This window comes from Stenella coeruleoalba, assembly GCF_951394435.1.
Source record: "Stenella coeruleoalba genome assembly, chromosome: 4".
NCBI lineage: Eukaryota > Metazoa > Chordata > Mammalia > Artiodactyla > Delphinidae > Stenella > Stenella coeruleoalba.
Window position 1 is genome coordinate 118,216,512 of NC_137149.1, and position 24,441 is coordinate 118,240,952.

Genomic DNA, 24,441 nt, shown 5'->3' on the forward strand with positions numbered 1-24,441 from the left:
CAACTTTGTGAACTAGGTACAATTATTATTAGCCTTTTTAATAGATGAAGAAACTGAGACTTAGGTCAAGTAACTTGCTTAACGTCACAAAGCTATCAGGTAATACAGACTTCAGATACAAGTTCACTATCTTTGAGCTGTACTGTGGCCATGTTCTTCCTAAGTGTAACAGGCAAAGAATTAGTAACTTCAAATAAATCTATGTATGTATTCATATGAATTGATACGTATAGGAATATATGAACTGAAATCAATCAATTAATATAATTAATTCCTATCTTTACCTAAAAACTCATTAACTATTGAACTTCTTTAACCTCTAATACTCATTATAGTCATGGTGCCTTAGTCATTAGTGTCTTAATGTCATTGAGAGCAGTGTTGAAAAAATTTTAATCAAAAACAGCCAACAATATCATAAAGAACAAATTAACTCCCCTCACCACTCTCCCCAGCTTTCCACTGCCTGCTAGGAATTAAATCTACTTTTCTTGCTCTAAGACCATAGGAAAAATATTTCAACTCAGCAGAATAAGTAGTCATAATCTTTACCTACAAACGTAATCAATTTATCGTCCTAATCATATCATCATTATTAATATGATACTCTGTTCTGAATTGCCAATGACTTTTAGTAAGTCATTGTATTTAAGGAAGACTAGTAAGATTTCACTTAAAGGGCAAACAGTTAAAAAAAAAAAGTGCCCACAATATTTCACTTGTTTCACTGAGAATCTGCATTATCAAAATGAAAATGTCAAGTATTATCATTACTTATTAATTTTACATTCTATTTTGCCGTTTTCCCCACCTTCTTCATATTGATATTTGTAAATAATGAAAATAGCCAGTAGGTTGGGGCCAAACCAGACTTTGAACGTTCTGTCAAGAGGTAAGACGTAAGAAGTTAATATTTTTGTAGGTCAAAAGTTTGGATTTTAACCTGGAAGCAAGAAAAGCCATTGTACAGAAAACAGGCTCTAGAGCCAGGTGACTGGGTTTGAATCCTGGTTCTGCCACTTAGGAGCAGAAACTTCAAACGTATTTCCTGTTAGTGGCAGGCACGAATAGCTGGAATAAATTAAGGAGGCTATGTACCGTCACATGTGTGTTATACCATATGCAGGCTTATAAATGTAAAGAGGCTGTATTTAGCACTATCTCTATAATCAGATGATCCCCCCTGGGTTTTTATCCTAGTACTATCACTTCTTGTTTTGAGATCCAGGGCTGGTATCTTAGGCTGTGTCTCAGATGTCCAGATCTGTAGAATGAGGATCTCAGAGGGTTAAAAAGGATAAGATCAGATAACTACACCAAGTGCTTAGAATAGTGAATGGCACCTAGGAAGCACTCAGTAGATGTGAGCTACTGTCATTATTATTTTCAGGTAAAAGGGGACACAATCAAATATATGCTTCAGAAAGTTAATTATGGTGCCAGAGTATAGGGCAGTCTGGATAGAAGAGACTCTACAAACCCTGGGATAGGATTCTTTCATGCTCCACAGCTCACAGGAACCACAAGTGTTTGTAGAATTTTATTCATTCTTTAGGAAATTGGTCACTATTGATTTCTAATAAAAAAATACAGTTAACACGGGATGACATAAACTTAAGGAGAAAATTACACAAAATACTAAAAATCTTAAGGAAAATGACTTACCGTCTCAAAAAATATTTCCATCATGCGGGCTCTCTTTTCCTCTGCACTTAGTCCTTTTTTCTTTGACTAAAGCACAAAAGTTAAAAAGTAAACAGTGCAATTAAAAAAAAAACACAACACAATGCTTTTTAAGACAACTTGGTTCAAAACATTATCAGAAATAATGCATGGTCTCATCTGAGACCAAGAGGTTTAATAACTCTCAGAGCGAGGCCTCAAGATGGATTTTAACAACTCTACTACTTTATGCCAAGCCTTGTGGTAGGTGCTGCCAGTATAATAATAAGAACTGTGACTGAGACAGTGCCTGGCATTTTGTAGAAACTCAATATTTATCAAATGATCCAATAAGTCACTGTATTTACCTTCAAAAGACTTAATCTCTCAAGGAAAATAAATAGACATAACTACTTATAGTTAATGAACAGGTACATGTACAAATTGCTACCCAGGAAAGAGTAAATTAATTCCACCATGGAAAGGGAGGAGGGTTAGCTAGGAAGGCTAGAGATGAACAAGATTTTGGCAAGTTGAGAAATGGTGAGAAGGGTGTCCTGGACAGATCACACACAGGCACAGTGTTACAGAAGTACATGGAATGCTCCAGAAAGACAAACACTCAGGGATGATTATTATACAAGTGGAGTATGTAGATGGAGTGGCAGATGAGACAAGAAAGGTTGTCTGGGGCCAGATTATGGAAGGCTGACTGTCCAGCCAAAGAGAGCAGACTTTACTTCAGGCCACGAGGAGCTACTGAGCAATTTCTAAAGCAGGGAGTGACAAGATAAGTTGGGTGGCATTGTGGAGGGAAGGCTGGAGGAAGGAAAACCATGTCCAAGTAGAAAATGAAAGCCTACTTCAGGTTATTATTATCCTGTCACTACCCTTCAGCTAACTTGAAATTAAGATAATTAAGATGTAACTGAGGGACTTACTCGGTGGTCCAGTGGTAAAGAATCTGCCTCCCAATGCCAGGGATGCATGTTCAATCCCTGGTCAGGGAACTAAGATCCCACATGCCGCGGGGCAACAAAGCCCATGCACCACAACTACTGAGCTCGCGTGCCTCAACGAGAGAGACTGCGTGCCGCAAACTACAGAGCCCACGTGCTCTGGAGCCTGCGTGCCACAACTAGAGAGAGAAAACCTGCAGGCCACAATGAAGAGCCCATGCACCGCAATGAAAAAGATCTCACGTGCCACAACAAAGACCCAACGCAGCCAAAAAAATAAAGAAAATAAACAATAAAATTAAATAAATAAATATTTTTTAGAAGATGTAACTGATATGTATTTTAATAATAAATTTTACCATATATTTTATATAGGGTATATACCTAAAGCTAAAGTCTGAATTTTCAAAACGCCAAATTTCCTCAATGCAAATATTCACAGAAAATAACAAAAGAGAACGAGAACCATAATCTCTAGTACTCTCATGGAGGATTCCACACTAATGCTTCTGAAGTAATCTGCATCTTTCTTAAAAATTGCATGGGATTATAGAGGAACATAAATTGTTTAGTAAGAACTTTAAAATACTTTATACCACATAAAAAGCAGACATAAATAAACCAACAATAATAAACTTATCCAACCATAAACTCCATCAGAAACAAGAGCCTACACTAGACAAGGAAAGGAATTTGGAATTGCCATTCTGAATGCATTCCAGAGTACATGGTCTAGAAACCCATTAACCCCTTTCACAGCAAATCATCCAGTGTTCCTTGATGAGTTGCACAGGTAAAATAAGTAGCCTCAAAGTTTATCTTTTTCTCTTTTCCCTCTGTCCACAATTTTAAATACTGCAGTTCCCCAGGGTTCTTTCTCTACTGATCCCCTCTCTCCTCACACCTGTTCTTTGATCTCACCTGCTTTCATGGTTTTAACAAACACCTATGCTGAGAACTCAAATCTTTACATCATTGGATTAAGTGGGCGCCTGAGCTCCAATCTCACGTACCTACCTGTCTGCTGAATAGACATCAAACTCAGGAGGTCTAAACTGACCTCTCCTCTCCCACATCTACTCCCCAAACCTGCTGTTCTGGATCTTGAGTTCAGTTAGATTCCACCTTGTTACCCGAGCCAGAGGCCTGGCAGTCACCCTAGGTTCCTTCATCTCTCTTACTCCACATCCAACCAAACACCCAGTTCTGCCAATTTCAGGGCTTAACTGTTTCTCAAATCGATCCTGTCTGCTCCATCCCTACTACCTCTACCTACTACCTCTACCTTATCTGTTCCCTACTACATACCTGCAGTCCGCTAACCATGCTTTGTCCCACCCTCCAGCCACATTCCACGCTGCCAAAAAGCAAACCTCTCCTTTGCCATGCCTACCCATGCCTCTCCCTTGCTTAAAACTCTTCAGTGGCTCTCAACCATCCAGAAGTATCCAATCACCCTAGAATGACATACAAGGCCTTCTGTCACCTGACCCCAACCTACCTCTCACAGGTACCACTCCCCACCTCAAATTTACCATAACAACATGAAGAACTAGGCAATTTAAGCTGTAATACAAAAACTACTTGTAATTCTCCACTTGCAGCATGCTCTTTCCCATTTCTGTGCCTTTTTAAAAATGTTCTTCTATCTAAAACACCTTCCTCTCATGAAAATCAAAACCGCAATGAGGACTTCTCTGGTGACCCAGTGGTTAAGAATCCGCCTGCCAATGCAGGGGACACGGGTTCAAGCCCTGGTCCGGGAAGACCCCACATGCTGCGGAGCAACTAAGCCCGTGCGCCACAACTACTGAGCCTGTGCTCTACAGCCCGTGAGCCACAACTACTGAGCCCACACTCCACAACTACTGAGCCCTCGAGCCACAACTAATGAAGCCCGCACGCCTAGAGCCCATGCTCTGCAACAAGAGAAGCCACCACAATGAGAAGCCCGCGCACCGCAATGAAGAGTAGCCCCCGCTTGCTGCAACTAGAGAAAGCCCATGTGCAGCAACAGAGACCCAAAGCAGCCAAAAAACAAAAAAAAAAAACCCAAAAACAAACAAAACAAAACGAAACAAACAAACAAAAAAACCACAGTGAGATATCACTTCACACCTGTCAGAATGGCCATCATCAAAAAGACCACAAATAACAAACTGGTGACAATGTGGAGAAAAGGGAACCCTCGTACACTTTGGTGGGAATGTAAATTGGTGCAGCCACTGTGGAAAACAATGTGGAGCTTTCTCAAAAAACTAAAAATAGAACCACCATATAACCCAGCAATTCCACTCCTTTGTGTATATACCCCAAAGAAACAAAAACACTACCTCAAAAAGATACATGCTCCCCAGTGTTCATAGTAGCATTATTTACATTTGCCAAAATATGGTAGCAACCTAAGTGTCCATCAACAGATGAATGGATGAAGAAAATGTGGTATATGTATAATACACATATACATATGTACTTATATACATATGTACATACACACACACACACACACAATGGATTTTTATGACTCAGTCATAAAAAAGTGGCAACATGGATGGACTTGGAGGGCTAAGTGAAATAAGTCAGAGAAAGACAAACACTGTATGATATCACTTATATGTGGAATCTAAATAATACAACAAACTAGTAATAAAACAAAAAGGAGCAAACTCACAGATATAGAGAACAAACTAGTGGTTACCAGTGGGGAGAAGGATGTGGGGGAGGGGCAAAATAGGGGTGGGGGAGAAAAGTGTTATTATGGGATTATATGAAATCATATGTGTGAAACTTGAAAACTGTAAAGTACTATAGAATTTAAAGACTCTTTCATTCAATAAAACAAAGCAAAACAAAACAAAACGAGTTCTTCAGAACATGAACTGCCTTTGCCTTCCCAGAGGTTAGTGCCAGGTTAGAAGAGCAGTTGTAAAGACCAGCCCTCAATTTCAGGACCATGTATCTAAGATTTGAGGCCATTCAGACTCCCAAATCCCACACCACCTCTCTGCACTCCCATAGATACATTTCAGGGTGAACTGATAATAAGGAAGTCTGTGATAACCAGATATTGCCTTACTTGGAGAGATAAACCAAAGGAATCTCAGTTCCATGAAACCATACACTATGAAGACACGTTCACTAAACCTAGGGTAGAGAGCTAGAGTTCAGTATGACGTTATTAGCCTCCCTTCACGCTGGCTTCTGCAGTATCTGAATAAAGCAAGATATCCACACTCAGAAGGCCCATTCAGCTATTTCTCTAGTCCACTTGGTCTCAAACTGCCATATACGGAGATTAGAAACATCTCAGGAGCTTTTAAAACTACTGATGCCCAGGCACATCCCATAAGAAATGAATCAGAATCTCTGAAATGGGGCCTCTTGGCCTCATATTTTTAAAATCTTGAGGTGCTTTAATTGTGCCCCAGGACTGAAAACACTGTTTCTCTCAGCCCAGAATCTGAAGGCTAAGTTAGGGGCACTGTGGGGCAATGAGAATTCCCTTAGGACTTTAGTCTGTGGCTGCATCAGTGGAAAATAGAGCCAAAGCTTTAGAAAAGGCTCCTAATATTTTGTTATTATAAACAGCTCCCTGAGAGACCCTGGACTCCGCAAGAATCTGCCACGCAGAGGCAGGCAATGAGGAGAAACTAATGTCCTGAAGGCACACTGTTTTAGGAAAGCTCTTATCACTCAGCTCAACAGCTTATTAAAGTCACTCAAGAAATATGGATGGAATCAGGAAGAAATAGAAAATATGAACAGACCAATCACAAGCACTGAAGTTGAAACTGTGAATAAAAGTCTTCCAACAAACAAAAGTCCAGGACCAGATGGCTTCACAGGCGAATTCTTTCAAACATTTAGAGAAGAGCTAACACCTATCCTTCTCAAACTCTTCCAGAATATAGCAGAAGGAGGAACACTCCCAAACTCATTCTACAAGGCCACCATCACCCTGATACCAAAACCAGACAAGGATGTCACAAAGAAAGAAAACTACAGGCCAACATCACTGATGAATATAGATGCAAAAATCCTCAACAAAATACTAGCAAACAGAATCCAACAGCACATTAAAAGGATCATACACCATGATCAAGTGGGGTTTATTCCAGGAATGCAAGAATTCTTCAATATACACAAATCAATCAATGTGATACACCATATTAACAAGTTGAAGGAGAAAAACCATATGGTCATCTCAATAGATGCAGAGAAAGCTTTCGACAAAATTCAACACCCATTTATGATAAAAACCCTCCAGAAAGTAGGCATAGAGGGAACTTTCCTCAACATAATAAAGGCCATATATGACAAACCCACAGCCAACATCGTCCTCAATGGTGAAAAACTGAAAGCATTTCCACTAAGATCAGGAACAAGACAAGGTTGCCCACTCTCACCACTCTTATTCAACATAGTTTTGGAAGTTTTAGCCACAGCAATCAGAGAAGAAAAGGAAATAAAAGGAATCCAAATCAGAAAAGAAGAAGTAAAGCTGTCACCGTTTGCAGATAACATGATACTATACATAGAGAATCCTAAAGATGCTACCAGAGAACTACTAGAGCTAATCAATGAATTTGCTAAAGTAGCAGGATACAAAATTAATGTACAGAAATCTCTGGCATTCCTATACACTAATGATGAAAAATCTGAAAGTGAAATCAAGAACACACTCCCATTTACCACTGCAACAAAAAGAATAAAATGTCTAGGAATAAACCTACCTAAGGAGACAAAAGACCTGTATGCAGAAAATTATAAGACACTGATGAAAGAAATTAAAGATGATACAAATAGATGGAGAGATATACCATGTTCTTGGATTGGAAGAATCAACATTGTGAAAATGATTCTACTACCCAAAGCAGTCTACAGATTCTATGCAATCCCTATCAAACTACCACTGGCATTTTTCACAGAACTAGAACAAAAAATTTCACAATTTGTATGGAAACACAAAAGACCCCGAATAGCCAAAGCAATCTTGAGAACGAAAAATGGAGCTGGAGGAATCAGGTTCCCTGACTTCAGACTATACTACAAAGCTACAGTAATCAAGACAGTATGGTACTGGCACAAAAACAGAAAGATAGGTCAATGGAACAGGATAGAAAGCCCAGAGATAAACCCACGCACATATGGTCACCTTATCTTTGATAAAGGAGGCAGGAATGTACAGTGGAGAAAGGACAGCCTCTTCAATAAGTGGTGCTGGGAAAACTGGACAGGTACATGTAAAAGTATGAGATTAGAACACTCCCTAACACCATACACAAAAATAAGCTCAAAATGGATTAAAGACCTAAATGTAAGGCCAGAAACTATCAAACTCTTAAAGGAAAACATAGGCAGAACACTATGACATAAATCACAGCAAGATCCGTTTTGACCCACCTCCTAGAGAAATGGAAATAAAAACAAAAATAAACAAATGGGACCTAATGAAACTTCAAAACTTTTGCACAGCAAAGGAAACCATAAACAAGACCAAAAGACAACCCTCAGAATGGGAGAAAATATTTGCAAATGAAGCAACTGACAAAGGATTAATCTCCAAAATTTACAAGCAGCTCATGCAGCTAAATCACAAAAAAACGAACAACCCAATCCAAAAATGGGCAGAAGACCTAAATAGACATTTCTCCAAAGAGGATAGACAGAGTGCCAACAAACACATGAAAGAATGCTCAACATCATTAATCATTAGAGAAATGCAAATCAAAACTACAATGAGATATCATCTCACACCGGTCAGAATGGCCATCATCAAAAAATCTAGAAACAATAAATGCTGGAGAGGGTGTGGAGAAAAGGGAACACTCTTGCACTGCTGGTGGGGATGTGAATTGGTACAGCCACTATGGAGAACAGTATGGAGGTTCCTTAAAAAGCTACACATAAAACTACCATATGACCCAGAAATCCCACTACTGGGCACATACCCTGAGAAAACCATAATTCAAAAAGAGTCATGTACTAAAATGTTCATTGCAGCTCTATTTACAGCAGCCCGGAGATGGAAACAACCTAAGTATCCATCATCGGATGAATGGATAAAGAAGATGTGGCACATATATACAATAGAATATTACTCAGCCATAAAAAGAAACGAAACTGGGCTATTTGTAATGAAGTGGATAGACCTAGAGTCTGTCATACAGAGTGAAGTAAGTCAGAAAGAGAAAGACAAATACCGTATGCTAACACATATATATGGAATCTAAGAAAAAAAAATGTCATGAAGAACCTAGGGGTAAGACAGGAATAAAGACACAGACCTACTAGAGAATGGACTTGAGGATATGGGGAGGGGGAAGGGTAAGCTGTGACAAAGTGAGAGAAAGGCATGGACATATATACACTACCAAACGTAAGGTAGATAGCTAGTGGGAAGCAGCCGCATAGCACAGGGAGATCAGCTCGGTGCTTTGAGACCACCTGGAGGGGTGGGATAGGGAGGGTGGGAGGGAGGGAGAGGGAAGACGGAAGACATATGGGAACATATGTATATGTATAACTGATTCACTTTGTTATAAAGCAGAAACTAACACACCATTGTAAAGCAATTATACTCCAATAAAAATATTAAAAAAAAAAAGAAATATGGATGAGGTGTATCATCCGCTAACACTGATTTCAGGCTAACTTATTCATCAGTCTCCTTCACCACTACAAAGAGTTTTCATTACTAAACACCGTGGGAGAGTATCATGGCCTTTTACAAGTAAGTAATGTAAAAGGATGCCATATTACTTCATATTTAGAAATTTCTCCAAAAAATCAACAAGGGCTCATGTATAACTTAGGATTAAAGAAAATCTCCTCGTAGTATAAGTTAGAGATACACTCAAATTAGTAAGTAAGGGGGCTCAAAATTTGACTTGAGGACAATGAAAGAAACTTCTCCAACTAGGAGTTAAAGAAATTCTAAGTGGTTCAGTGGTTAGGGCTCTGCGCTTCCACTGCAGCGGGCATGGGTTCGATCCCTTGTCGGGGAACTAAGTTCCCGCAAAAAAATTTTCTAAAGTTAGCCCTGTTGATCAGTAATACAATTTTTTTTTTTTTTTTTTTTTTTTTTTTTGCGGTACGTGGGCCTCTCACCGCTGTGGCCTCTCCCGTTGCAGAGCACAGGCTCCGGACGCGCAGGCTCAGTGGCCACGGCTCACGGGCCCAGCCGCTCCGCTGCACGCGGGATCCTTCCAGACCGGGGCACGAACCCGCGTCCCCTGCATCGGCAGGCGGACTCTCAACCACTGCGCCACCAGGGAAGCCCACTAATACAATTTTGAAGAATTAAAAGTAGATGGTATTTGCTGCCCTCAGAAGTGGCTGACCACACCACATTTCTCCAATTCCAAAAATATGCTTGGACTTATAACTACTGTTTACCCAGCAAGCGCAACCAAAATCGAAACAAACAGCTATTAATTCACAATCAGGAAAAGAACAAAAGTTATCTTTGATCAACATAACAGTAAACTTAGTTCTTAACAATACATGAAAAATAGGAAGTATGTCTCTTACAAAAAGTTTTATTCTAACTTGTTCCATGTTTCTCCATTACTAGAGGTAAACATCAGAAAAGAGTTAATAGCACATTAAACTATTTAGTATTAGAAGGTGATGTAGGTGTAGAAAGATATTAGGTAGAAAGACAAAAACCAAAAAATTAATGCATATGGGCTGCATAGTACTCAGTAGTCAGTTCTATCAGGCCAGTAACTCTATAAAGGAGAAATATGGTATCACGGAACACTGGTACCAGATTTAAGTGTGGGCCTGTTTGGCTTCCTACACCATTTTATGCCCAGGTGGCTGGGTTGTTAGTTTAACCACAAAGAAACCGTTATCAGATTTGATTACATCTGGGCAAATATCTTCAGATAAACATCGTACAACCTATATCTCCGTCCACCACCAGCTTGGCAAAATAACGGCCACTTAATTAAGATATTAAAATCTTAGATCCACTTCATTAGACGGTGATTCTCTGCCAACAGAAGGGGGTGGGGGATGGAACTCTGAAGGTTTATGAAAATGATTTGATGAGCAGAAAGACATTAAATTCACAAAGAGAAAGAGACGATTTGGAATCTAACCAGGACTTAACCCATTAGGCAATGCAAGGAAGACGAAGTCGGTACGGTGCTTCCCTAATAAAGCGACTCCGAAAGCACAAAAGGGCAGCCCTGCCCTTCGTAAAAACCAACGCATTTTCACAGAAATCCTCTAACTGGCATAAAATGAAGATTTGTCAGGTCACTTTGGAAATTGTGAGCAATACTGAAATGTGCTCTAAATGCTACAACACCCCAAACCACTCAATCTTCAAAGATCAAGCAAGCTCCTCGGGCCCCCGGAAACCCCCGGCGCTGCCCGCCGACACCCGTTCCCTGTCCTCCACCGGGGGCGGCGCCTTGGTGGCCGGAAGCGGGGAGCCTAGGCACCGCTTCTGAAGTGGCTCGTGGCCTTGCTAACAGACTGATGAATTCGTGAGACACTCGGGGCACGTTCTCGAACGCCCGTATTTAACTTGACCTGGCCGGGAGGGAGCCGGGGGGCACAAGGACGGGGATCCCAGCGCGGCGCCTCAGCTTAGGGGCTCAGGCGGCGGGAGCCGAAAAGCGCCGGGCGGCCGGGGCGTCGACCTGGCGGGGGAGCCGGCCTCTGCAGCCTACCCGGAGGCCAACGCCGGGCCCGGGTGGCACGCAGCCGAGGGGCTCTGCAGCCGGGCCACTGTGGAGGAGGGGACCGGGGAGCGCGCCCCTTACTCTTACCATTGCGCGGGTGCCGCGTCTTCCGGCGGCGGGGCCTGAGCGCAGCGAGAGGCGGGGCGGGCCCAGGCGGGTTTGATTTTGGCGCCGACACCGCCCCGGGGGCGGAGCAGCGAAGGGGAGGTAGGGAAGAGAGACCGGCAGTCGCCCAGACGGCGCGCAGCGACTCCTGGTGGCTCCGCGGAGCGGCCGGCCGGCCGGGGTGGGGCGAGGCCTGCCCTGGGGGCGGGGCCTGGTTGCCCGCCGGTCCGTCCTGGTCGATTCAAGATGCTGGCGAGCAGGGTCTCCCAGCTGCTTCCGCCTCTTCAGTCCTGCGTGCTGACTGTGACTCCTTTTTTTTTTTTTTTTTTTTCAGAAAGTCGAACCCTCGCCTTGACTTTTTTCTTCGCTCAGCGGAAATGCGGCCTAAGTTTGCCTTAAAAAACAGAGGCAGTTTGGCTGCTGGAGAAGGAAACGCTGCCTCCATCCATGCGGATTTGCCTGGTCCGGGGCGGACTTTCTTCCCTTTTCTAATTTTACGCCTAATCTTCTATCCCACCGATATCCACTGCTTTTCCAGCTTTTAAAAATCCCTTTGTATGTCTGCCTTTGCTTTAGGTTTTTTGTTTGTTTTGTTTTCTTAATACAAGAGAATGAATTTCATATCAAAACGGTCGAAAGTATGCTGCGTCATTACTCGATGGGGATTCAGATCAAAAGCTCGGGTCCCTTTACCTCAAGGTGCCAGAAAATTAACTCAGACTTTTCCGTTACTTTGAAGGTTATTGTACGTTATTTTGAACCATTTCAAAGTATAGTAATTCTACTAGGAAGAAAAGTGGCATCTAAAACGAATTATCTCCTGTTGCAGGGTAAGGGTATATTAATTTAAACAAGAGTTCCATTTTGTTTTTCCTACAGTTTGATACAATTCAATTGATGAGATGATTTTAAGAGAGTAAAAGGGTATCCATTTAGTAAGTGTTTTAATATTAGTACTAGCAAATGTATAATTAACACACCATACCCTAGATTTCTCATGTATTGCTTAAGATACAGCTGAAGTAGGTATGTCAGTAAAAAATTTTTAAAAATTAAAGTGATATTTAAGAAAAATATTGTTATTACTGGTGCTATGTAAAGTTGTCAAAAACCATAAAAGTGGCATTTGTGGGAAGCCTTGCCTTTATCTCCTCGTGGATTGCCATACTCATCTGCTCGTCAAGAACAGTTTTTCTTCACCTGGGTAACTCTTACCCATCCTTTCAACAGCTCAGAGGTAGCCTCCAGGAGTCTTTTTCTCTCTGCTTCCTCATGCCACCCTCGACAAGAAAAAAGGGTCTCTGTAGTTTTATCACAGCATCCCAGATTCATTTTGTAATTATTAACTTGGACAACTTCCCTATGATATCAAACTCCTTTCTGTAGCAGAGACTAAGCCAACCATTTGGTATCACCAAGGCCTAGCACAGTGCCTGACACGTGATAAACACTCAATAAATGTGTATTAAATAAAGGTACCAGGTTTTCAAGAATACCATCTCGTCATTTACTTAGGGATATCTAGATATGGTTTTCAGGTGAAAAAAACAAAGGATATTTTACTTTGAAAAATCTTTACTTGCATCAAGTAGTGCTTTCGCATTTACTATTTTCACCAATAGAATTCTGAAATTATCTGATATGCCATTCAGATGTCTTGAGATGCTCCAAGTTTTGCAATATTATGGGGCAGGCAGATGTAGTATATGAGTTAAGTATGAAAGCAAATAAATATCTGTAGCATCATACATTTGGATCATGAATCCACAATTTAGCATTTGTCATGGTACCTAAATGCCATTTGTTTATTCAACAAATTCATGTTTTACAAAAACCTTAAGCACACATTAATTTCATTTTAAAAAATTTGAATATCTGCTGTTGGCTGAATATGTGAGGATGAAGCAGACAGGCCACACCCGTCAGCAGTTTATATTCCAGTCAGTGCTGCCCTTCCATCTGGGCAACTGGCCCTTGCCCTGGACCTTGCTCTGGGGCTATGTTGGCCCTGCTCCAGCCTCATCACTCCCCATATCCAAGGAGTCTGCAGGGCGAAAGGGACATGCCCATCTGTAACCCACTACCTTCTTTCTAGACCAGGAACCTGGGAACCCGGTATCCTCTGCCTTAGTTTGAGTTCGTGGAATGACAAAGCCTGAGGCAAAGATGTGCTGGTACAGGCATACTTCGTTTTATCATGCTTCACTTTACTGCACTTAGCAGCTATGGCATTTTGTACGAATTGAAGATTTGGGTCGAGCAAGTCAATCAGTGCCATTTTTCCAACAGAATTTGCTCATTTTGTGTCTCTGTGTCACATTCTGGTAATTCTTACAATATTTCAAACTTTTTCATCATTATTATATCTGTTATGGGGATCTGCGATCAGTAATCTTTGATGTTACTATTGCAATTGTTTGGGGGCACCATGAACCATGCCCATGTAAGACAGAGAAGTGAATTGATACGTGTTGTGTGTGTTCTGACTGCTCCACCGACCATCCGGCCATTTCCCTGTCTCTCTACCTCCCCTTGGGGCTCCCTATTCCCTCAGACAAAACAATGTTGAAGCTAGGCCAGTTAATAACCCTACAATGGCTTCTAAGTGTTCAAGTGAAAGGAAGAGTCACACATCTCTCACTTAAATCAAAAGCTAGAAATGATTAAGCTTAGTGAGGAAGGCATGTCGAGAGCAGAGACAGGGTGAAAGCTAAGCTCTTTCACTGAACAGCCAAGTTGTAAATGCAAAGGAAAGTTCTTGAAGGACATTAAAAGTGCTATTCCAGTGAACACATGAATGATAAGAAAGCAAAACAGCCTTATTGCTGATATGGAGGAAGTCTGAGTGGTCTGGATAGAAGATCAAAGCACCCATAACATTCCCCGAAGTCAAAGCCTAATCCAGAGAAGGCCCTCACTCTCTTCAATTCTGTGAAGGCTGAGAGAGGTGAGGAAGCTGCAGAAGAAAAGTTTGAAGCCAGCAGAGGTTGGTTCATGAGGTTTCAGGAAAGAAGTTGTCTCCATAAAAGTGCAAGGTGAAGCAGCAAGTGCTGATGTAGAAGTTTCAGCAAGTTATCCAGAAAGTCTAACTAAGATAATTAATGAAGGTGGTTTCACTAAACAAATAGATATTTAATGTAGACAAAACAGCCTTCTATTGGAAGTGCCATCTAGGACTTACATAGCTAGAGAGAAGTCCATGCCTGGCTTCAAAACGTCAAAGGACAGGCTGACTCTCTTATTGGGGCTAATGCAGCTGGTGACTTTAAGTCGAAGCCAACACTCATTTAACATTCTGAAAATCCTAGGGCCCTTTAAAATTATGCTCAATCTACTGTGACTCTGCTGTATAAACGGAACAACAAAGCCTGGATAACAGCACATCTGTTTGCTACATGGTTTACTGAATATTTTAAAGCCACTGTTGAGACCTACTCTCTCCCGCTGCGGAGCACAGGCTCCGGACGCGCAGGCTCAGCGACCATGGCTCACGGGCCCAGCTGCTCCGCGGCATGTTGGATCTTCCTGGACCGGGGCATGAACCCATGTCCCCTGCATCGGCAGGCGGACTCTCAACCACTGTGCCACCAGGAAAGCCTAGAAAATAGATTCTTTTCAAGATATTACTGCTCATTGATAATGCACCTGGTCACCCAAGAACTCTGATGGAGATGTAAAATGAGATTAATGTTTTTATGCCTGCTAACACAACATCCATTCTGCAGCCCATGGATCACGGAGTAATTTCTACTTTCAAGTCTTATTAAGAAATGTATTTTGTAAGGCTCTAGTTGCCATAGGTAGTGATTTCTCTGATGTATCTGGGCAAAGTCAATTGAAAACCTTCTGGAAAGGATTTGTCATTCTAGATGCCACTAAGAGCATTTGTGGTTTATGGGAAGAGGTCAAAATATCAACATTAACAGGAGTTTGAGAGAGGTTGATTCCAACTCTCTTGTATGACTTTGAGGGGTTCAAGACTTCAACAGAGGAAGTAACTACAGATGTGGTGGAAATAGCAAGAGAACTAGAGTTTGATGTGGAACCTGAAGATGTGACCAAATTGCTGCAATCTCATGATAAAACTTGAACAAATGAGTAGTTCCTTCTTATGGATGAGCAAAGAAAGTGGTTTCTTGAGATGGAGTCTACTCCTGGTGAAGACGCTGTGAAGACTGTTCAAATGACAACAAAGGATTTGGAATATTACATAAACTCAGTTGATAAAGCAGCAGCAGGGTGTGAGAGGACTGACTCCAATTTTGAAAGAAGTTATATGTGCGTAAAATGCTATCAAACAGCACCACATGCTGCAGAGAAATCATCCATGAAAGAAAGAGTCAATCGATGTGGCGGACTTCGCTCTTATTTTAAGAACTGGCCACAGCAGCCCCAGCCTTCAGTGACCACCACCCTGATCAGTCAGCAGCCACCAACATGGAGGCAAGACCCTCTGCCTTGCAACAAGATTACAACTTGCTGAAGGCTCAGATGACGGTTAGCATTTTTTAGCAATAAAGTACTTTTAAATTATGTACATTTTTTAGACATAATTCTATTGTACACTTAATAGGCTACAGTATAGGGTAAACATAACTTTTATAGGCACTGGGAAACCAAAAAATTCGTGTGACTTTATTGCAATATCATACTTTATTGCAATATCTCTGATGAGTGCCTATAGTTTATGTGGGAGAGAAGAAACAACAAGGATGAGACAGGAGGGAGGAAAAGCCACTAAAGATGTGTGCCCTTCTCTGTTTGGGCATTTCGACATCTTTACAAACCCATCTTTTTTTGCCCAAGAGAATGGAAGTTTGTGGGAATCTCAAGAGAACACAGGAGAGACAAGACCTGATGACAGAACTTCACTGGAGAGGATGTTCTGAAGCTCCAGGTGCCTCCCAGGCCCTTGGCTGCTTTCTGAGTTTCTAAACCCCCAGAATTCTTTCTGCTTAGATCTGTGGTTCTTGCCACATCCATCCAATGAACTCTCTGCCAGCTGGGCCATGCCTGTCTAGACCAGGGCTAGGTGATCAAGCCAAAGGCTACATGTGTAGGATGAACATAAGGCAGGCCACTTGCCTCTGAGGTGTCCAAAATGGCGCTGGTCAGTGATACATTGACCCCACTGGATCTTCTCTTGGGAATGATGAGTACTAACCGCACATAGAGAGGGTTGGTCAGTGCAGTTGCAACTGTATCCCAAATGTCACTGAGCCAATTTTACCATTCTCTGAGATTTCTGGTGTGCACCCCAGTCTTGGAATATCAAACTCAGAATGACCACCAGAAAGGAGAAGAGACATGCTCTACGGCCTGTGTTTCCCATGAATTTTCAGGAATGCACCCCTAACTGAAGACAATCTTCTCATGCCCCTTCCTTGAAATTCTGAAAAGCAGGACCTATAGGAGAACCTTCTTTATTAAGGAAGTAGGAAAAGAAAGTAACATCATTTGAAAGAGACAGAGAAAAGTCTACAGGGTAGAAAAAAGTAGGAGAATGAAAAAACAAGAGGAGAAAATTTCAAGGAAGAAATAGTAAACATTATTGACCTCTCAGTCACATCTCCTAAGTTAGAAATGACACTACTACTACGTCATTGTGCAGAGCATCAGTCTCAAAGGGGGTAATATCAAAACTGGTTCCTGGGGGATGAAAAAATCTTGGATCGTTTGTGGTACAATGGTTTATGGGCCTCCAAAGGGCTGTAGCACATAAACAGATATAAAGTATACCTCCGGCATTAAAGCGTCATGGGCTGGGGGCAAGGGGCAAGGGGTGATTAGGGAAAAGATGTCTAAAAAGCTCCTTAGGGGGATGATAATGGGGAAAAAGGCTGAGAAACACCGGTGTAGCGTGAGAATATAATTTCTCATCCAAACTGGGACGCTCCTGAGAAAGAAAGAAAGACTGCTCTTTACAATTATGCTGGAACGATACGCATAAAGCAGGTTGTCCCCATCAATTATGTGATAACTTGGATTTTCCATCATGCTTTATTGACACTTCTTCTATGGCTCTTCTCTTAAATTGCTCTGTATTATAGGTACTGATGCTTTTTAAATCTTTCCATCTGGGATGTAAACTCCTTGAGAACAGGCACAGTAATAACTCTTCTGTGTAACCCTGCCTCATCTCTCATCATTTCTTCTTGAGTGTCGTCTGGCCTCGCGATATTGAACTATTTGTTCTTTCCTGGACGACTCATGCTCTCTTGCCCTCTTTTAGCAAGCCTTGGCGATCCCCCTTAACACCACCTCTTTGCCTTCTCCCAGGGTGAGTTAACAGCTGCCAGAATCCCTGGTGCCACTCAGCAACCCTTTCCACCCTCCACTCCTGGTGGGAGGCTGGGCACAGGCATGGGGCAAGTCTGAGTCATGGTGCGGGGCCTCAGGTATATGTGAGGGTCTGCACTCACCGGTCAAACACCCTATGCCCAAGGGACTGTGACATTAAGTAGCAAATAAACACCATCACAGGTTGAGAGAGAGACCACAGAAGGAAGGAAAAAGCCTTTTTCATTCTTTTTATCACGAATTATGTAGCCAGCCCTGTATATATTCATTTAAGTCTCATCCCACTAGAATAAAGCTTCATGAGAACAGGGACTTTTTTGCGGGGGAGGAGGGTGTTTACTGCTATTCCCTAGTAGCTAGAGCAGGACGCTAGATTCAGTAAATATTTGCAAATGAAGGTATATAAAAGCAGCTCATGGTGTAATCACCTGGTCCGGTTCATCAACCATACTGTAAGCTCTTAGAGGTTACAGGCTTTATTATTCGTTCTAACAGCCCTTACACATAGCCCAAAGCCTGGTATATACCACAGGTGCTCAGATATTTGTTCAAAGACTATGGCAGCAAAAAAAAGAGGCAGCAAGGTGGGGCTGAGGATAGAATGTCACCTGCCCTCCCTGCCTCTTAACATAGGCAATAACAAACTGCAGCTTTAATTAAACCCTTTGTCTGCTCTGGAAAGGGGTGCCTTTGGCTTTACATGAACCGAGTTCCTAAAAAGCAATCTGAGATATGCTATAACCTGGCACAGGTGCCTCCCTCTCAATCTGACTCTAAAAACCTCCAAAGAGCCCACGATGGCAATGGTGCCTGCTTGGTTAAAAGAAAAAAATAAGTGAGGAATGGAATCAGGTGTCAATAATACTAATGTTCGCATTAACTAGCTAGCAGTGTCATGTTTGGTCTTTTTCTCATTTTTGTTTCAACTCTCCTTCCCAGACTTTCACCTCTTTCAGACTTTCAATCTGTTATAGAATTTTAATCCTCCAAAAAACAAAACAAAGAAATTTCTGTAGTGCCCCTCCACTTTTAACAAAGGCTATTCTAAGTATGATAACTTTTAGTGTTCATTTCATCACACAAAATATAGATCACAGACTTAATGAAAAACCCAAAAGTGTTATAAATACATCAGGAAAAATGTTGTATGCCTATGTGTAAGCCAATGACTTGTTTACAATCAACTAAGGAGGACAAGAGTCCTTTACAAGAAAACAAACAAATAATCATCAAGTCCATACACCACTCAAGACTGAGAGCTTACTTATCCTCAAGACCTGTGGGGTACCATCAGATGGGAGAGAGTTCCCAACGAGGAGTAGAAAGACCCTGAGTTCACCTCTTCTCAAGGGCACACCCAAATCATAACTCTGTAAGTAGTAATCACTATCGATGAAAAGACTGAAACCTACTAGAAAAGCTCTTCTACAACTAAAGATATAAAGAACGAACTGTGAGACAGGTAGAAGGGCCAGAGTTGCGATACAGTCAAGACCCTTACCCTTGGGTGGGTGACCTACACACGAGAGAATAGGTACAGTTGCAGAGGTTCTCCCAAAGGAGTGAGAGGTTCAAGCCCCAGGTTGGGCTTACCAGCCCAGAGGTCCTGCAAAAACCCCCAGAGTATTTGGTCTTGAAGGCCAGCAGGCTTTACTTCTGAGGGACCCAGAGGGCTGAGGGAAATAGAAACTCCACTCTCAAAGGGGGCACACAAAATCTCACACACTCCAGGACCCATGGAAGAAGCAGTAATTTGAAAGGAGCCTGGGTCAGATCCACCTGCTGATCTTGGAGAGCCTCCTGGAGAGGCAGGAGGCAGCTGGAGCTCAGCCTGGAGACACAGACACTGGGGTCAGCCATTTTGGGGAACCTGTTCTACCAAAAAGACAATGGTGCTGGCAAGTGCCATTTTGGAATCCTCCCTCTAGCTTATTAGTCTCAACACCCAGCCCCGCCACCACCCACCAGCCACCCAGCCCCGCCATCACCCACCAGCCACCCAGCCCCGCCACCAGCCACCAGCCACCCAGCCCCGCCACCACCCACCAGCTTGGAGGCACCAGTACTGGGACAACAAAGGCCAAGCAACTAACTGGCAGGGACACAGCCCCACAGACCAGCAGATAGGCAATCTTAAGAATCCCTGAGTGGGACTTCCCTGGTGGCACAGTGGTTAAGAATCCACCGGCCAACACAGGGGACATGTGTTCGAGCCCTGGTCCAGGAAGATCCCACATGCCACGGAGCAACTAAGCCCGTGTGCCACAACTACTGAGCCTGCGCTCTAGAGCCCGTGCGCCACAAATACTGAGCCACGTGACACAACTACTGAAGCCCGCATGCCTAGAGCCCATGCTCCACAAGAGAAGCCACCGCAATGAGAAGCCTGTGCACCACAAGAAAGAGTAGCCCCCCGCTAGGCGCAACTAGAGAAAGCCAGCACACAGCAACAAAGACCCAACACAGCCAAAAATAAATAAATAAATAAATAAATAAATAAATAAATAAAATAACATTAAAAAAAATAAGTCAATGTATTTCCCAAAGGCAGTAGTAAATACTGAGTATCTTAAAAAAAGAATCTCTGAGCCATCCCTGGCCATGGCCTTGCCCACCAGAAGGCCCAGGACCCAGCACCACACACCAGTATACAGGCATTAGACCTGGGATCCCCAGGGCCCTGCAGCCAGAGAACCCTGGGACCAAGCCTGCCCACCCGTAGGCAGACACCAGCCTCAGAATCTGCTGGGCTCTGGGTCCACCCACCAGTAAGCCTCCTCTAGCCTTCAGACCAGCAACACCCACCAGAGGAGGGACACCAGCCCTAGGACAACTACAGCCACGCAGCCTGCCATGACAGAACCCAGCCCTGACCACCAGCAGGCCAACACAAGCTTTGGAATACCCCAGACCCCACAGCCAGTTGTGTCAAGAACTGGTCCCACCCACCAGTGGTCCAACACCAGCTCCAGGACCCCTGGATCCTACAGCCAGACCCCAGGACCTGGCTCACCCACCAGTGCTCAGGCACCAGCCCCAGAGTCTTTTGGGTCACAACTCTGTCCAACAGTGAGCCAGTGCTATCCCCAGGGCCCCCCAAGATTCCAAAGCCAGCCACCTCATGACCCAGCCCCATCAACCAGTGGCTGGCAGCCTCCACACAAGGCAGGGCCTGGCAACCAACTGACCCAGGGCCAGCTACACCTACCAGACCACCCACAATAGTCAGCCCACCACAACAGAAGGACCCACGCAGCCCATGTAGGGGGCACCCCTAGAGCTTATAGCTCTGGTGACCAGAGGGGAGTGCGCTGCTGGGATGCATAGGACTTCTTGAAAAGGCCGCTTCTCCAAGGTGTGGAAACATAACCAACCTACCAGATAGATAGAAATAAAAAAGGAAGTGAGGCAAAATGAGGCAACAGAAGATCATGTTCCAAATGAAGGAACAAGATAAAACCCTGGAAATAGGCAATCTACCCTAGAAAGAGTTCAAGCTAATGATAGCTAATGATCAAAGAACTGGAGGGAAGAATGGATGCACAGAATGAGAAGTTAGAAGTGTTTAACAAAGAGTTAGAAAATATACAGAACAACCAAACAGAGATGAAGAATACAATAACTGAAATTTTAAAATGCATTAGAAGGAATTAACAATAGACCAAATGATACAGAAGAATGGATCAGTGAGATGGAAGACAGAGTAGTAGATATCAATAAAGATGAATAGAAAAAAAGAATGGAAAGAAATGAGGACAGTTTAAGAGACTTCTGGGACAACATCAAGGTACTAACATTCACATTACAGGAGTCCCAGAAGAAGAGAGGAAGGGGCAGAGAACATATTTGAAGACATAATAGCTGAAAAATGCCCTAACTTGGGACAAGAAACAGACATCCAAGTCCAGGAAGCACAGAAAGTCCCAAAGAGGATCACACTAAGACACTTTGTAATTAAAATGAAAAGATAAAGAGAGAATATTAAAAGCAACAAGGGAAAAGCAACAAGCTACACACAAGGGAACTCCCATAAGGCTATCAGCTGACTTTTCAGCAGAAACTCTGCAGGCCAGGAGCGGCACAATATATTTAAAGTGATGAAATGGAAAAACCTACTACCAAGAGTAACTGCCAAGGCTCTCAATTCAGATTTGATGGAGAAATCAAAAGTTTTACCCACAAGCAAAAGCTAAAAGAGTTCAGCACCAGCAAACGAGCTTTACAAGAAATGTGAAAGAGACTTCTCTAAGCAAAAAAGGCCACAACTAGAAATATGACGATTATGAAAGGAAAAAGCTCATTGGTAAAGACAAACATACAGTAAAGGTAGTAAATCAACCATGTACAAAGCTGGCAGGGTTCAAAGACAAAAGCAGTAAAATCATCTATATCCAAATTACGCAGTTAAGGGATACGCGAAACAAACAGATGTAAAATATGATGTCAAAAACAGTAATCATGAGGGGAGGAGAGTAAAAGCGTAGAGTTGTTAAAATGTGTTTGAAATTAAGAGAGCAGCAACTTAAAATAATCATCTATCTATTTGTAGATTGCTATATATAAACCTCATGGTAGCCACAAACCAAAAATCTATTACACATACACACACAAAAGAGAAAGAAATCCAAACTCTAAGTATAGTCATCAAATCTTAAGGGAAGAGAACAAAAGAAGAAGAAAGGAACAAAAAAGAACTACAAAAACATCCCCAAACCAATTAAGAAAATGGCAATAAGGATTTACATACATGTCAACAATTACTTAAAGTGTAAATGGACTAAATGCTCTAATCAAAAGACATAGAGTGGGGACTTCCCTGGTGGCACAGTGGTTAAGAATCTGCCTTCCAATGCAGGGGTCACGGGTTCAATCCCTGGTCAGAGAACTAGATCCCACATTCGTGCCGCAACTAAGAGTTCATATGCCACAACTAAGGAGCCCGTGAGCCGCAACTAAGGAGCACGTGTGCTGCAACTAAGGAGCCTGCGAGCCACAACTAAGACCCGGTGCAACCAAAATAAATAAATTTTTTAAAAAAGATATAGAGTGGTTGAATGGATACAAAAACAAGACCTGTATATATGCTGCACACAAGAGACTCACTTCAGATCTAAAGACACACACAGATTGAAAGTGAGGGCATGGAAAAAGGTATTCCATGCAAATGTAGATCAAAAGCAAGCCAGACTTGCCTTACTAGTACCAGATAAAATAGACTTTAAAACAAAGACTGTTACAAGAGACAAAGAAGGATTACATAATGATCAAAAGATCAATCCAAGAAGAAGATATAACAATTGTAAATATATATGCACCCAACATAGGACCACCTAAATACATAAAGCATACAGACATTAGGGAGAAACCGACAGTAAATAATAGTAGGGGACTTTTCATATCTCACTTACATCAATGGGCAGATCATCCAGACAGAAAATAAATAAGGAAATACTGGCCTTAAATAACACATTAGACCAGATGGACTTACTAGATAAACATAGAATATTCCATCCAAAAGCAACAGAATACATCTCCTTTTCAAATACACATGGAATATTCTCCAGGACCGATGACATTCTGGCCAAAAAACAAGCCTCTGTAAATTGAAGAACACTGATATCATATCAAGCATCTTTTCTGACCACAATGCTATGAGACTAGAAACTGCAAGAAAAAAACTGCAAAAACACAAAAGGTGGAGGCTAAATATGCTACTAAATGACCAACGGATCACTGAAGAAATCAAAGAAGAAATTTAAAAATACCTAGAGACAAATGAAAATGAAAACACAACAATCCAAAATCTATGGGATGCAACAAAAGCAGTTCTAAGAGGGAAGTTTATAGCATTACAAGCCCAGGACCAGATGGCTTCACAGGAGACTTCCACCAGACATTTAGAGAAGAGTTAACATCTATTCTTCTTAAACTATTCCAAAAAATTGCAGAGGGAGGAACACTTCTGAACTCATTTTACAAGGCCAGCAGCACCCTGATACCAAAAGCAGACAAAGGTATCACAAAAAAAGAAAATTACAGGCCAATATCACTGATGAACATAGATGCAAAAAACCTCAACAAAATATTCAATTCAAACTGAATTGAACAGTACATTAAGGGGATCATATACCATGATCAAGTGGGATTTATCCCAGGGATGCAAGGATGCTTCAATGACAAAATTCAGCATCCACTTATGATAAAAACTCCCAACAAAGTGGGTATAGGGGGATATACCTCAACATATTAAAGACTCTATATAATAAGCCCACAGCTAACAGTATACTCAACATACTCCACGATGAAAAGCTGAAAGCGTTTCTTCTAAGATCAGGAATAAGACAAGGATGCCCAGGCTGATCACTTCTATTCAACATAGTATTGGAAGCCCTAGCCACAGCAATCAGAGGAGAAAAAGGAATAAAAGGAACCCAAATTGGAAAGAAGTAATTAAAACTGTCCCTGTTTGCAGATGACATGATACTATACATAGAAAATCCTCAAGATGCCACCAAAATCTATTAGAACTAATTAATATTAGAATAAATTAACTCAGTAAATTTGCAGGGTACAAAATTAATATATAGAAATCTGTTGCATTTCTGTATATCAACAACAAATTATCAGAAAGAGAAATTATGAGAACAATCCCATTAACTAAACTTTTTCTCCCTAGTATAAACAGTTTGGTTGAGGTATTGATATCTTCCACATAT

General features: G+C 42.1%; 1 protein-coding gene across 2 annotated transcripts in view; it reads right to left on the reverse strand.

Moving 5' to 3' along the window:
- Positions 1–24,441, reverse strand: part of TRIM2 (tripartite motif containing 2) — a 214,878-nt gene that overhangs the window by 70,750 nt on the left and 119,687 nt on the right. Inside the window, exons 1-2 of one of the 2 annotated variants that reach the window (XM_079920736.1) lie at positions 11,408–11,919; positions 1,666–1,731 (exon numbers count right to left, since the gene is read on the reverse strand). In XM_079920736.1, coding sequence (XP_079776862.1) covers positions 1,666–1,731; positions 11,408–11,410 — 69 coding nt within the window. In that variant the 5' untranslated portion in view covers positions 11,411–11,919. Of the gene's footprint in view, positions 1–1,665; positions 1,732–11,407; positions 11,920–24,441 lie in introns of those variants that run through there. The other variant, XM_079920734.1, reaches the window with a different exon arrangement.